The sequence below is a fragment of the Choloepus didactylus genome, chromosome 10 (assembly GCF_015220235.1).
Source record: "Choloepus didactylus isolate mChoDid1 chromosome 10, mChoDid1.pri, whole genome shotgun sequence".
Classification (NCBI taxonomy): Eukaryota; Metazoa; Chordata; class Mammalia; order Pilosa; family Megalonychidae; genus Choloepus; species Choloepus didactylus.
Window position 1 is genome coordinate 31779300 of NC_051316.1, and position 16399 is coordinate 31795698.

A 16399-nucleotide genomic window follows, 5' to 3' on the forward strand; every position below is an offset into this window, starting at 1 on the left:
GGGATGTCTTAGGAGGTATTTATGCTAATAGCACATTACTTATGTCATTCAGAGAGTCAAGGGTGAACTTTTTTCGACTGTCTACCAGAGGCAATCCTTAAAGGAGAATACAGTAACTGCCCAACTCTACTTGACTCACAAGGCTGTGAAACTCACTGGAAATGCAACTGGAAATTACAAACGCCATAGGGATTTGTAACTGAGGCTCCCCAACAGCCTTGCTTTGGGTAGGTGGGAGAAACAGGGCCAATGGACAAGGTTTCTGGTGTCCCTTGGTGTGAGAGGTCAAAAGCAAATAATGTATGCTTTTCTTTTTGCAGGTTTGAAAAGGGATTCGTGAAGTTATGCTAGAGAACTTCTACAAGGAACCCAAAAGCAAATAATGCAAAACCGAGGATTCAAAGTATAGAGATTTCCAATCCACATTCAATGTCTCCAAAAGTTCTCAAGGCATTTTCTTACCTTCTTTTTATTCTTTACTACAAAACGTAGCTGGAGTGGGGTGAAAGTGTGGATGGAGAGCGTGTTAAAGAAGGGAAACCCCAGTGCATGAGGTTTCTCTTGATTCCTAAAGGTAGAGAGATTTATCGGTTCTCAGTCTAGGTCTTTACCCACAGAGACCCCATCTAGAGGGCTGCGGGCCCCCCAGATATGTTAGAGAGTGGTTGTCCCTTAGGTTTGTATCAGGAGCTACTTCCTTGCCTGTGGGTGTTTGTGAGGGCCCTGCCAAGGGAAGGGATATCCTGCTACTTGGTGCAAGGATTTACTTCTCTACAGCTAATTTTCCATTTTTCATATGTGCATTGCTCACACACATTGCTATATTGTTAAAAATAAACAGAGACCTTATGCTATGTCCATCTTTGTGGTTATATACAAAAGCTCTGCTGTGTGCTTGGGCAAGCAGTGAAGCTTGAACCTCCTTCTATTTACTGTATGGTCACTGTCAGTTCAATGAACTGCCTCCTTGTTCTCGACCATTGTCCCACACTCCCTTAAACATTTGTCACTGAAGTGCCTCCAAAGACAAATAAACTGTCATTGAGGATTCCAACCTACTAACTGGGGGAATGAAAAAGGCTTCGAGGACCCATGACTTGACACAAAATCCAAAAGTTGAGTTCCTCTCCTCCCGGAAGACTTTTGTTAGACGTGGGGTGCTTTTTGAGGATCCCCGGGAAAAGCCAAAGATAACTTTTCTTTCATTAAAGGTACTTCTGGGCATTCTCCATGAGACTTTGTGAGACTGCCAAATGCCCCAAATTCCAAAAGGCTCCCCAGGGAGCATGAGATATTACAGATGTCAACATCTGTAAAAATCCTCTCTGCCTAGGAGCAGATGGCAACACACAATCCCATGACCAAGAGCCTTTGGCCCTAACATTCCAACAAACTGTTCTAGCATCCAGTAGGTTTGAAGGGGGAAAGAGGGAGGTCCTATAAGGGGCTCCTGTTTAAATTAAAATGAACCACCGATCAGTGTTCACTTTCTTCAAGGAAGAAAGCATAAAGACTCTTGTCCTCTTTCCCCAAGAGTGAACCATGTTGATTTATCTCAGGCAGATGCTTCTGACAGGACCCTGTAAAATCAAGTCGTGAGTTTATTGTAGCAGTTAATTATCAGGCCTTTTACTTCTTCCTGGGGAAGAACTGGGCCTTTTACTTGTGACAAAGACGTAACTTTTTTTAGACCAAGTGTCAGAAAAACAGGGGATGAAGATGATTGAAATATTGTTATGGACAAACCCAGAAGGATTGCTAACTCACCGTTTTGTAAAGAAAGTTGATTTCATTTACAAGTCTCTCGGAATACCCTTTGTTCTCTTCCCAAAGAAACAACGCTTTCAGCTTTGTTTCAACAATATGTTTACTCAACCATTCAGGTGACGAAGAGCCCAGCCATACACCAGCCTTGGAGGCACTTGCTATCTTAAGGCTGTCTCACTCTATGCATATGTGAATCTTGGTTTTAGGTCCACGGAGAAGGACCTCAATGACCTCCATAAAAGTTGGGAAAAGAGCAAGTGAAAAGCAAAAGACACCTACAAAGTAGGGGCTGAGAGCAGGCAGAGGAAGTTGGAAGGGGGCAGCTTTGTTAATTACTTTAGGCAGCAGAGAAACCTGGTTATGTTTTCTCAGAACATGTGAATATCAAATAAAGGGACACGAGATCTTGCTAATCTGTCGACCCCTCAGACAAAGTTTATTTGTGGTGACTTTTAAACTCCTGACTTGCCTTCCAATCACCGCATTTAAAATGAAAAGCTTTAAATAAACACCAGGAATAGAAGATAAATAAACTTTTTCCCCCTTGCAAGTGCCTAGCTTGGCGAGATTCAGGCTCAAATCCCCAGAGGACAGAGCGCTCTCTTTTGTGTTAATGTTTAAAAGATTTTCCAATGCCGGAGTTTATTCCTACTGCAAACATTTCTATTTACAAGGTCAAGTGTATCAGCACTCGACACAGCTTAAGAGTGTAATTATTTATCTAAGGGCGTTTGAGTGTAGATCAGTAGCTCTGGCAGGAACCCAGCCTTCAGCCCACTGCTAAACAACTAACTCCTCAGAACAATATTACAAGTTCTGGTAATCGTCCTTCTCCCCAGTGTGTTTACTTTCGCTCCGCCTGAACGTTTTGTAACAAAATTTTGTACTTTTTCACCACAAGTGTGAAAATGACTTTGAAGTACTAAGTCTTGTAGGTTTCCTAAGACCCCTTGGCATGTTATTGGCATGTTTGTATGACAATGTCTAGGAGCCAGAGAGGACACTCTTGGTGGTGGGGATTGGGGGAGGTGGAGGTAGGGGGTTACCAGCAGAAAGGGGGTAAGGGGCAAGGGGGTAAGGGGCAATGAGATATCTGGTTACCCAATTATGTAGAGGAGATACTGTTCTGTGACTTCTCTCAACAAACTTAAAAACCAGTGGAGGCCAGCCAATTATGTCTTTTTAACTGCCTCAATTACAGACGTCTAATTGTTCATTAAGTTAAAGGCAGAAATAATAGCCTTATTTCTTGTCTTGTGCTGTATTTTAATTTCAGTTGATGGTTGATAGATTTCCAGTGCCCCCTGCCTCCCACCCACCGATTATTGGGTTAACCACCCTGGAGCCTTGCAAAGTCACTTCACCATATTCATCATTTAAAACTCTTTACTGATAATACATATTTTAATGAAACAACCAAAAAAATACACAAAGCCATAGTTATTTTAAAACATAACTTTTTTTTTTAAACGATGTCTATAAAAATACAATGTTTAAGGCAGTTTGGAAATGCATTTATACATTTCTACAATGTCCATAAATTCTTTTGAAAATAAGAATGTTAACGTCAAATCTATAAAATACACTGTACATTTAAGACTGTTCTAGTTAGAGCACACTTCACTATGGGCTGTAGTCTGGATCCCGGATGACAAATGGATTCTGTACATATGGGGGGGGGGGAGGTATAACATGGATGTGGATTTAAAACTTTTTAATTTCTTTTTAAAAATAAATTATTTCTGAAGCATACAATTTATAAAAGTTTTATATACAAAGTACAGCAACTGGTAACAAACCCCAGTTTTAAATACACTTTATATACCATTTACCAGAGTTTAGCACCCCGATAAGTGCCGAGGCAATACAATTCCTCCGCATATTTGTACAATTTCTTAATGTAAAGAATAAAAACGACAACAAAACAAACATCATAAAGAGGCTTTCATAGATGACAGTGCAGAGCTCTTTTAAATAAAAAGTGGCATTGTTCCATACCAGAAACAACTCTTTAGATCAGCATTTATTGACCCTTAATCCTAAGAAATGTGCTAAGTGATCAGAGTGCTAGGAATGAAACTAAGGGCAAGGGCTCAAAGTTAACCAAAACTAATTTAGGAATATTAATCCCTTCCCATTCCCAAGACGACCCCACCCCCACCCGCAGAGTGACTGAGAATTCTGGACGCTGATGCGAAGAGTAAATCAATGGATCGGTGAAACTTTATTTACTTAACGATTGCAATGTCCTCACTAGCCACCTCTAGTCAACCAATAAAAAATCAATACCGGCACTTTTTCCCCCCTCCGAGGAAAAATGCCAAGCAACAGACAACCGTTTTGCAATCTAAATCCTCCTTGGCATCCCCTGCCCAGTCCCTTACGAACTGAAACTGTTAAGCCCCCACTGGTCAGCATCCTTTCCTTCAGAATACAGGGACACGGTTCTGCCCCTCACGCCCATTTCATCACCGGCGTCCTGAGATCTACAGCGAGGCCAGTTTCTGCAGGGAAGGCGAGCTGGAAGTTTTCGGAGCTGGGGATGGGGATGGGGAGGATGTCCAAGAAGCCCTGCTCAGGAGAGGAGATGGGGGAAGAAGTACCAGGAGTCGTGGCGTGGAGACCAGCTATGCAGAGTGTTCCTTGAAAAAGTTTGGGGCAGCATCCCCAACCAGCTCCTCTATCGGTCCCCAAGCCGTGCGGCAAGCCCGGAACACAGGTGCCCCGGCGCGGGAGCTAGCCAGAGAGCGCGCGCGGCAGCGGGCACCCGGCTCTCCCGCGGTCGACGGCGGGGGGCGCGAGGGCTAAAAGAGCGGCCCGAGCAACAGCAGCAAGATGGAGGCGACCAGGGTCCAGGTGCCTCGGGGCGCCGAGCGGCCGCCGCCGCAACTGCGCCCGGACCCGTAAGGCAGGTCCCCACGGCCGCCCGCCGCAGCAGCGCCGCCGCCCGGGCGTGGCGGGTGCGGGACGCCGTCGTCGTCGTCCAGCGGCTGCTCGCCGCCGGCGCCCCCGGCGCGCTGCTCGTCGTCGTAGTCCTCGTCGTAGTAGTCGTCCAGGCCCCCGTCCGAGCCGCTGCTGCCCGGGCCGTTTCCCAGCTCGGCACCGAAGCACAGACGGTCCATGTTCTCCTTGACCGACTCACAGATGGGCCGCTCGAGGCCGTCGCACACGCAGTCGTTGAGCAGCGCCGCCTTCGGCACGGCCAGCATGTCCTTGATGACTGTGCGACACTCGTCGGTGCAGCGCAGCCCGTTGAAGAGTTTGCCGCAGTAGGTAAGGTAGCGGCTGAGCGCCAGGTTGCAGCGGCTGTCGCGGTCGCAGCGCCGCCGGGCCTCGGTGCAGCCCATGACCCCGCCAGCGCCTGGGCCGCCCGCACCACCGCTGCTCGTCCGGGGCAGGCACGGCTCAATGGCGCGCTTGGTGGACTTGCAGTTTTCGTCCTGTGCGCAGTCACAGTCCTCCAGGGCGGGCCCGCGGCGCGTGTGGTTGAGCTGAATCAGGGCCGAGATACAGTGGCTCGGGCAGCGCCAGCGCGACGAGAAGGCGGCGGCCGAGGCCGGGAAGGCGGCGGCAGCGGCGGCGGCGGCCCCCGGCGTGTCGCCCCCGGCGTGCTGCGCCAGCACCGGCGCGCACGCCTCGGCGTACTGGTTGTAGGCGTAGCTGCACTCCGGCTCCCCCTGGCACTGCAGCAGCGCCTGCCAGCAGATGAGGCGGCGGCCGTGCGCCAGCCCCGAGCCCCGCGGCGCCGAGCCCAGCAGCTGCAACAGCGCCATCAGGCACAGCCAGGCGCCCGGCACAGTTCCCCCGCGGGCCCCGCCGCCGCCGCCCAGCAGCCCTGCCACCATCGCGGGCAGCAGCGGCCGCCGGGCGAGGAGTTGGGGAAAGAAGACGAGGCGCGGGTGGCAGCGGACGCGTAGCAGTTGGAAAAGTTTGCCCAAGTCCTGCCAACTTCTTGCATGAGTGTTTTCATAAATCCATGCGTGCCTCTGGCTGGTGCTCGGCTGGTGGCAGAAGGTCGGCTCTCGTTTCGAACGGCGGCTCCTTGTTCGCAAGGCACAGTTACCAGTAGCCCCGTCCCCTCCCACCCGAGAGCCCTCCGGATCGGGCCCCGGTGGTGGCGGGAGGCGCTCACAGGCGCCCCGGGGGGCTGCGGGGCGCGGGGCCGCGACGGGGCTGCAGGACCGCTCGGCGCCGCGGGTGCATTTTGCTCGGCGCCTGCAGATCCGTTGTGCGGCCGGCGGCAGTTCCTGGGTCCTGGGGCTCAGCGCCGCGCCGCCACCGCTAGCTCTCGCATCGCGCCGCTTCCTGGCTCGGCGTCCCAGCGCAGCCCGCCTTCCCGCGGCCCCGCTCCCCTCCCCCTCCTCCACTCGCGGCGACCCCGGCCTCGGCCGAGCTCCGTCCGGGGAGCCCTTTCCGGGCGGCGCGGGGAAGAACAAGAGGCGCGGCGCGGCCGGAGAGTAGCTCCCGGGCTTCCCTTGGCGGCAGCCGGCGCGGCTTCTCGGGTGCCTAAGAGCTCGGCGAGCGGATCCGCTGAGCCCGGCAGCAGACTCGCTCGCAGCGAGGCTTTAAATACAAAAGTGGGCCGGGAGCCCCCGCGTGGTGCTGCGGTGCCCCCTCATTATGCATGCATGGAAAAGCAAACAAACAAAAACATTAGCAACGCTCCTCCGGCTCGCCGAGCCCCGGCCCCGCGCTCTCCGAGCCTGCCCGCTTTCTCCTTTCTCCACTCTCTTTGCGCCCTTTGCTCGGCCCCCTTTCCCGGCTTTTCGAGATGCTATTGGTCCTGCCTGTTGTTGTTGAAACTTTTTTCTTTTTCTTTTTCTTTTTTTCTTTCTTTTTTTTTTTTTTTTACGAGCCGCTGGAGTGGGGTTGCGGAGTGGGGGAGGGCGGGGAGGGCGCTGGGCAGCTCACATTCAGGCATTCAGGGCTTGAAAGAACGGCTTAGGGAGCCTGACAGAGGCCCGAAGCTCCTCCCACTCTTAAGGAGGCTCTGACGTGGAGCCCCGCTCGCGCCCAGAACCAGCGTGCAGGGTGCAGGGGTTAGCTATTTGCATCCGGCTCATTGGCCTTTTTTGTTGTGTTCTTTTTTCCCTTTCTCGTTATTTTCTTTCTTTCTTTTTTCTTCCTTCCTTCCTTCCTTTCTCTCTCTCTCTCTCTCTCTCTCTCTCTCTCTCTCTCTCTCTCTCTCTCGTGTGTGTGAGTGTGTGTGTGTGTGTGTGTGTGTGTGTGTGCGCGTGTGGCGGTTTTTCTAATTCTCCCTGGCCTCCATCTGTGCTTTCGACTGAGTTCAGAAGTCAGTTTGTTTTTCACGTTTCCCATCTCTGGGTCCTGATCACCATGGGGTGTGGGGGCAGGGGGTGGTGCAGAAATTTAATATGGGACTTTTGAGGCTTAAACACACACACACACACACACACACACAGCATACAAGCAAGAGACACATATTTTCATTAGATGCTGGTGAGCTATTTACAACTTCCCAAACTCCGCTAGCCCACTGTCGTTTTCAAAGCAAGGCAAATCCAATCAACTGGATTAATTTTCTCAGGAATATCAGTTTGTAACACAAACGACAATGAAAATTAATAATAGCGTTACAAATCTCCAGGGATGCTGAGCGCTACCATCTGGCCGCAGTCACAAGGTAGAGAGACGAGATAATTTGGCATGCACCAAGTTTTATATTAAAGGGTATGTTTTAAGCCCCCGCTTGGCTGAGGCTGCTTAGTTTTCTCTGCAATCCCGACGCGGGAGTTTCGAGCTACCTTAACTGAGGAGCAACCCAGCTTTCCACCAGCAGAGGCGTCGGGTGCCTGCTGCCTGTCAAAAACCGGCGCTTTTTTTTCCTTCCCTCCCCTATTCGTGGAGAGACTATCAACTCCATCTGTCACAAAAGTTAAGGCTAAATCGCCTTTCCAGAAGCAGAGGGAGCTGGGGCTCCAGCGCGCGCAGAGTTGAGCTGTCTGCTTCTCCCCGGAGGCAAAGTGAATTTGAAATGGCAAAAGCCAGAGCAGAGGTTCAGCACCAGTCGCCTTACCGGGCTGCAGAAAAGCCGCCTGTTTATTCTGAGGCTGCGGCTCCTCAGACCGCTGGGTCTGCGCTAAGAAGCGGCACCCCCGCAATCCTTAAAACAAATCCAAACAAACAGATAAAAAGCCTTAAGAGAATCAAGATGCCCTGACTTGGGTAGTGGAACACATACAAACGGCGATATAAATCCGTATTTAAAAATAAAAATAGAAAGACTGCATCTTGATGGCACATGAAAACAACGATTTTCCAGCTCTGTTTTTTTCAACTGTGATTATCTGAGATGTAGTGCTTGAGTTATTTGGCACTGTAATCTCAGCCCTGCCCTGAGAGCTCCGACAGACCACTTGCCTTCCTGGGCCTTGGGTCCCTCTCATGTAAGGTGGAGGGCCAGATTAGATATTTGAAAAAGCCCCTTCCGTCTTTAACACACTCTGTAACCAAGGTCAACATTCATTTCCATCTTTCAGCAAAGGTTTGCTGAGATCCTTTAGAATAGTGGGTCTTAAACCGCAGTGTGCATGGCAATCTCCTAGAGGGCTTGTTAAAGCCCAAGTTACTGGGCCTACCCCTGGAGTTTCTGAGTTAGTGGGGCTGGCGGGACCTGGGAATCTGCATTTCTAACAAGTTCTTGGGAGATGCTGCTGTTGCTTGTCTGGGGACTGTACTTTGAGAACCACTGCTTTAGACCACTGTGTGTGTGTGTGTGTGTGTGTGTGTGTGTATACACGCACACACATATATATTTGTGGATGTATATGTGTGGATATATATATTTATATATATATATATATACACACACACACATTTGTGGATGTGTGTGTGTCTCTGTATGTGTATTTGTAAAACTTGCTAACCCTGGCCTTGATACAGCCTTCAGTGGAATTTTAGAGACATCCAAGAGCTCTATGTGTTTGTTACAGGGACTCCTCCAAACCTGTCATCTGTGAACATTGCAGACTTGCAGGGCTACTAGCTGCCTGACATCCCAAATCTGAGAAGGAGGTTATAATGAGATGTGAGAACTAACCACCACTCTTCCCCCAAAAAGCCAAGACCATGAGAACCAATTCATTCCCATCATGCCTCACATCCAGGTGTTCATTAAGAACTTCTAGACCTCCAAGCCATCCCTCATCACTGGGACACTGATCCCCATATCACTCTGTACATCCCTGAACTGCCTTAATTACCATCATCCCCTTACCACCCCCCCCCAAATAATGCCCTTCCACTGTGCCCTCTGCAGCTTCCAGTCTGTTCTCAGCAAAATCTTATACCCTCAGCTTGCTTTCTGAACTCATCACTTTCATTGCTAACACTTAATCCAAACTACCACCTTTTCTCGCCTAACTAAGCTTGATCATGCCATGTTGAAGACTCTCCAGAGACTTTATACCATCTCAGAATAAAACCTACACCTCTGACCATGCCCTATAAGGTCTTTCCAACCTCACCTATGACTGATGTTTCCTCACTCCTAGCCATGTTGTTCTCTTTGCTGTTTTTCAAACATGCTGAGCTAGTTTCCACCTTGTGGCCTCTGTACTTGCTATTTCCTGTCTGCAGGCTCTTCCTCCAGATCTTCCCAGTGCTCCTTCCCTCATTTCATTCAGTCCTCTTCTTTGAAGACACCTCCGTAGAGAGGCTTTCCCTGACTGCCCTACTTAAACTGATAGCTCCTAACTCTGTATCCCCTTGTCCTGCTTTACCTTCAGGGCTCTGATCACTAGTTGAAATTACAAACGCATATGTGCACATGTGCACTTGCATATGTTTATATATGCTTTGCTTGTTGTTTCTTTCTCTTACTTGAATGGAAGCTCCATAACGGTGGGCACTGGGTCTTATTCCCACTGTATCCTCAGTGCCCATACTATTGATGGCCCACTGTAGGCACTCAATAAAATATTTGATGCGTTGAATGAATGAATAGAATCAGATCTTATATCTTGTCTCCTAAATCCACCAACTCTGAACTAGTCCAAATCACTCTTGCTATTGAAAAGAACACAGAGGCCCTGAGAAATTCAAAGAATATGACTTCCTTCAAATACAAATTTGGGGAGAGTACTGAAATTTTTAAATATGAAATCATGTTCCCAGAAGGGTTCAGTGGTTAAGGGAAAGACCGAAAGGTTCAATCAATGAACGCCTAGTACCTCTTGGTGGTTAGCAATATGGCTGATGGGAAGTGTGCAAGGTTGACTTCTGCCCTTTGGAGATTGAGCAATATGTGAGCTGTCCATTTGGGGATGCCCAGGACTCCCACCATTGAGCAGAGGGCTTATGCCATAGGCACCCACTCACATATTTTGCTTATTTATTTTTGTTTTTATAACCAGAAAACATTAATACTTTTGTGTGTGACATTCAGTAGAAGCCAAGTGTATCTACCCTGCAACTCTAGATTATACCTCGTGTCCTGAATGTTTACCTCATTCTTCCCCCAAAGTCTTCACTTTGACTCTCTCTTGCTTTCTTAAGAGGAATTCACTCTTAGGCACAAAGTAGAAGAAGGACAGGCATCCCATGTGGAAGGAGAGAAGGAAACCCCATTTGTGCACATCAAAGTTGGGTGAGTCCCACAGCTGATGATCTGAGGCCTTCTCCTGAACTCAGTCTTCCCTTATGTCCAGGGCTATCTCCATACCTTGGAGTCCTATTAATTCCACCTAAGAATGTCTTTCACATCCACCCTTCCTCCCTGTCTTCTCACAGCGTCCGGTTTCTTTGAAGCTTTCATCATTTCTGACTATTAGTTGTTTTCCAATTCTTCTTCCCAGACAGAAGTTCTGAATCAGCGACACATCTCACAATCAATTGGGAAGCTTTTCCAAAATGCACATTCCTGTACCAACTCCACTACACTTGAATTCTTCCCCATGGATGTGTATTTGAGGGGGGGGGGCGGGTGGAGGAGGATACCTGGTGATTCAAAGGCATTTCTGCTTAAATAATCCTGCTTTAAGCCAGTGGTTCCCAGACTTTGGGGTTTCATAGATCAGTTCATTAACAACAACAAAAAAATGGGGCAGGAGGTTTCTTTGAAAAAATGTCGTTTTAAATTTTGTCAGATATTAGTTAATAAAAAAACTGCACTATCATATGTTAACACCAGCATTTTATTAATTAAAATAGATTTGAGAACAAAGGTTTTTACATTGAATAAATTTAGATTTATTAAGAACTTATTATATTCTTATTTTATTGTCCTATTTTTTTCTCAATCCAACATGAACTTCACAGGGTAAAGTTCTTCAGGGACATTTTGCATCCTCAGACTGCTTTTTGCCATCACTACTCTAAAGCAGCCCTCCACCCTGCTGCTCAACATGAGTGACTAAATCACTACTCTGCTGAAAAACTTTCAGTGACTCTTCAGGGAAATGCTCGAGGCCATAACCATCATTACAAGATGTAACAGTTTGGAACTTCAAACACTTATGCCCATCCATTCCTGCTCGTGTCCCCAAACACACATGCACATGCACACACAAGCACTCACACACGTGTACACATGCCTCTGCATGTTATCACGCGTGTGCACCTACACACATATGCACAGATATGCATGCATGCACTCACACCCCCACAAACACACATATGGGCATACCCCCCCCCCCACACACAAACTGGCATTTCTCTTCTGAGCTTCCATCATGAAACATCCATCCTGCCCTTTATCCAACCTTTTGCATGTAGCCCTCTGTCTTAGTTTGCCAGGGCTTCTAGAACAAATACTTCACAATGAACATCTTAAAAAACAGGCATTTATTGACTCAAGTTTTGGAGGCTAGAAGTCCATAAGGTCTCAACAGGCCATATTTCTCCCAGTCTGTAATCTTTCTGGTGCTGACTTGCTATAACCTTGGCTTGCATCTCTGCGTCCGTCACACGGTGATCTGCCTCCTTTGCTGGCTTCTTCTGGCTTCTGTGTCCGGTTTACTTTGTTTATAAGGACTTCAGCCATATTGGATTAAAGCTGGCCCTCATTCAGTGTAGCCTCACCTTAAGTAATAACATCTTCAAATGTCCTATTTACAAATGGGTTCATAAACACAGGACCTGGGGATAAGACTTGAACATGTCTTTTTGGGGACACGATTCAATCCCCAACAGCCTCTTTATCCAAGAAATGTCTCTGGTCCTCAGCTTTAAGGGATTATGGGAGTTAGTCTCCCTTAGACCCTAGCTCCCTGGAGGATAGCTGTGATCTCAACACCTTCCTGTCTATGCCTGTTCTTTGTAACGTCAGCCAGCAGCTGATTCCCAGCTGTCTCTTTGTCTTGCGATTGGGTCTTGTGGTCACGAGATGATGGCTAAGTGGTTGGGTCCATTTGGGGTGCTGCCACGCCACTTTGCAAAACTGCATAATTCTGAGATACATCAATGTTTCAAAATAATAACACTCTAAGACCAAGAGAGATTTCTTCCGGAGATCCAAATACAAGAAATATAGCCGTGTAAGCTTATACACTAATAAACCAAAGGAGAAAAATATGTGATCATATCAAACAATGCTGAAAAGACATTGGATACAATTAGCAGTCATTCCTAATAAATGTCATCCATATCTGAAATAGCTAATGATATGATTGCATGCTTAGAAAACCCAAGAGGTTCTTAATTAAAAAAAAAATGACTGGGTTTAATAAGAAAATTTGGTAAAGTATCTACATACTAGCTATTTAAAAATAGCTTTGTGTACTTTAGATGTAACCACCTAGAAAAGAAATTCGGAAACATGTTTTCTGTATAATTGTGACAAAAAACATAAAATTCTTAGAAATAAATTTTATAAGGAAGACTTGGGACCCATATGAATAAAACTATAAAATAGTATTATAAGAACAAAACAAGATCTGAATACATAGAAAGGAATAAATACTATAAAATGCAAACTGTCCCAATAATATATAAAATTTAATGCAATTCCAACTTGAGTCCCAACAGGGATTTTCATGGGAATTGAATGAAATTATATTAAAGTTCATATGGAAAAATTAATGACTAAAAATACCTAAGAAAACTATGAAACTTAAAGGTGAAGTACCAGAACAGACTGTGCAGACTTGGTAATGAAATCAATATGGTACTGATTAAATGGTTTAATCAGTGGGGAAAGTATGGTCTCTTAAGTAAATGATGCTGGAAAACCTGGCCTTTCATTTAGAAGGAAATGTAAATATAAATTCAAGACAAAAACTTAAGTGTAAAAATCAAACAAACATTGAATAAGAAACTCTGGGTTATTATGATATTTATAACCTAGAATTTGGGAAGACCTTTGTAACCAAGACTGGAAAATCAGCAGTTATGGAAGAAAAATATGCATATTTGACTACATAAAAGTTAAGAAATTGCATATGCCAAAGATACCAGAAATAAAGTCGATAGACAAAACGCAGACCTGGAGAAACGTTTTAATAAAATAAATGACTGAAGATTAATTTTTCTAATAAGCAAAGAGTTTGATAAACTTGCAAGAAAAAAGGCAGTCTCAGAGAAAACGAGGGGAGATGTCAATCAACAACTCAGCTCAAAGAAGAGCAAATTCAAATAATCAACAAACAAGTGAAAAGAGGTTTATTTTCATAAATAGATGAAAGCAAGTAAGAGAATGAAATATCACTTTAGCACATAAGACTGGCAAAAATTTGAAAGCACCTGTAACAGTTAGTTTTTGTAAGGATGCTTTTCAAGCCCTACTGGTGGAAATGTGAAATGTTAAGTCCTTTTTGGAAGATGATTTAGCAACATCTTAAAATGTAAAATATATATACCCTCTGGCCCAGCCCAGTTCTAGGAATTTTTCTAATGATGATGATGATGATGATGATGATGATGATATGCAGATGAGAAAGGGTACAATGAATATTCTAGCAATTCCCATAGAAATAATCACTCCTTACCAAAAGTTGTAACAGAAGTCCTAGAACTTCATTGGTTTGGTTTGAGGGGCCTGCCCAGCCCTGAGCCGATCACTGTGGCCTGGAGGTGGATATTCTTATTTATAAGGCCAAGTACCTCAGTGAGTGAGCGAGGGGACCCTCTCAAAAAGGAAAACCAAAGCTGGTGTCAGAACAAAAACTGATCACTTACCTAGTTTGCCCCAGGCAGGCAGGCTGGCTGATCCATAAACTGTTCAGTGATATAAGTCCAGAATTTGAGACTAAGCATTTAGACACTTTTTATAAGCAATTTGAAAGAGTAATTTTATGTCTATTGAACCTAATAATTAAAGATTTGGGCTTCTATTTTGTACATATTATTTAATTTTTCTAGTACTTTATTTTGATGTGTGTGTGTGTGTGTGCGTGCATTTTACGTAAGTATCTATCAGTGAAAGATAGCAAAAAAAAAAAAATCTGGTCTTTCACAATATATAATCTGAGAGCCACTGTGCTGTATATACCCTTTAAACCAAAAAAGGAATTGATGTTAGTTATTTTATTTGGTCTTAGAAACAAGTAAGTTGTTAAATGTAGGAGCTTAAGAGTCCATTACTGTGTGAAGATTAAGAAAGATGTAAGAAACACACTTCTCATTCTACAAGGAATGTCGTTAATAACTCCAGGATGCAAAACGCCAGCACACTCAGCTTTTACAGATGTGCATATCTATGCAGGCAGAGCAGCTGTTTAAGGCTATCAATCTGCTGTTCTCTAAGGAGTGTAAACGTGTCCCCCAGGCTGTGGTTCTGGGACTGGGGAGATCGAAATCCTGGCTGGGTTTCAACATTTAATAACAAGAGGAAATCCCCACAAAATCAGTAGATGCTCCGATTCTCAGGAAACTTGACTTTCTGAGAGTTTTTTTTTAAAAATGAAACAGAGATTTAAAGCCCAATAGCAAGATTCTGATATATAATATTTGAGTCACAGCATGCTTCCACTTTGGTGGCTTGCAATAAGCAGTATAATTTTCTATAAATTATTCCAGGACGGAACCTGTTGCACATTTAGATGCTATACCTTAAGTTTCTCAGGAATCGGGGCCAGTTCTACAATGACATTGCACAATGTTTCGAATATCACATATCTGATAGATTTGCCAGACTTTGTTTTAAAATCTGGTTTCTCACTACTGAACTCAAGATTATTATCACAAGACACTTTTTCATAACCATTTCATAAATCTGGTTAAACTGTTTTCTAAATAAAAATAACATGATTTGCAAAACCTGTTATAAATTGTCTTAAAAATGTGCTTTCTCTCTTGTAGGGATGTATACAGAGAGAACAAATTTCAAAAAAAAAAAACTGTCAACAACAACAAAAATCTATCACTGAGCTAGTATAAAATTTGTGGGTGTATGGTTAATGCTTTTCAACCAACTTGAAGAAAACACAGAATTGTTTATATTTGTATTGCTGAAAACTTTTAATTGTCAAAAAGTGTCAGAAAAAAAATCCATGCTCTTATTGACTGATAAAGATTACAAGCCATGCAATTCTTTTAAAAGAAACGAGTATCCCGGGACTGTGTGACCATTTTATCAAACACATCACTGATGACATCACCCTCCTCGTACATTTTAAATCTGTTTTCAGGCTTCCCTGCTCGTTTTTCATTTAATACGATTCAATTGAAGCCAACAGATACTTGCAGAGTTCCTACTCTGTGTGCCAGGAAGCTGGAACATTCTATTTTAACCTAGATGTGGCCTTAAGTTCAATATTTTCATTTACAGCTTGCTTCATCACTTAACGCTTCCACATTTAGTATTTTTTTAAACAATTATACTGTGGTAACGTATATACAACACAAAATTTCCCATTTTAACCACTTTCATGTGTTCAGTTCAGTGATATTAATTACATTCACAATATTGTGCTACCAACACCACCATCCAATAGCAAAACTTTTTCATCACCCACAACAGAAACTATCCATTAAGCAACAATTCTCCATACTCCCTTCCCCAGCCCCTGGTGACCTGTATCTACTTTCTGTCTCTATGTATTTGCTTATTCTAGACAGTTCATATAAATGAAATCATACAATATTTCTCTTTTTGTGTCTGGCTTATTTCAGTCAACCTGATGTTTTCAAGGTTCATCCATGTTGTAGTAGCATGTGGTGGTTTGAAGCTATATGTACCCCAGAAAAACATGTTCTTTAATCTAATCCATTCCTGTGGGTATAAACCCACTGTAAATAGGACCTTTTGATGACGTTACTTCAGTTAAGGTGTGAGCCGTGTCATTCAGGATGGGTCTTAATCCCATTACTGGAATCCTTTGTAAATGGAATGAAGGGGGGAGGGGCAGGGCACCATGGAAGCAAGAAGCTGAAAGCAACAAAATTTGGAAGACAGAGGAGAGACCAGCAGACACCACCATGTGTCTTACCATTTGGTAGAAGAGCCAAGGATCACTGGCAGCCAGTCTTTGGGAACAAAGCATCGCCCTGATTTGGACATCTCCTCAACCTCAAAACTGTAAGCTAATAAATTCTCATTGTTAAGCCAACCCATTTCATGGTGTCTGCTTCAAGCAGCCTAGGAAAGCTAAAACATAGCATGTATCCAAATTTCATTCCTTTTTACAGATGAATAATATTTCATTGTATGGATATAACACTTTTGTTTATCCAT

General features: G+C 44.9%; 1 protein-coding gene across 1 annotated transcript; it reads right to left on the reverse strand.

Moving 5' to 3' along the window:
* Window positions 1-3207: 3207 nt before the first annotated feature.
* Window positions 3208-6327, reverse strand: GAS1 (growth arrest specific 1). Its single transcript, XM_037798305.1, has one exon. The coding sequence runs from the start codon at window positions 5610-5612 to the stop codon at window positions 4572-4574; it is 1041 nt and encodes a 346-aa protein (XP_037654233.1). The 5' UTR covers window positions 5613-6327; the 3' UTR covers window positions 3208-4571.
* Window positions 6328-16399: the final 10072 nt, after the last annotated feature.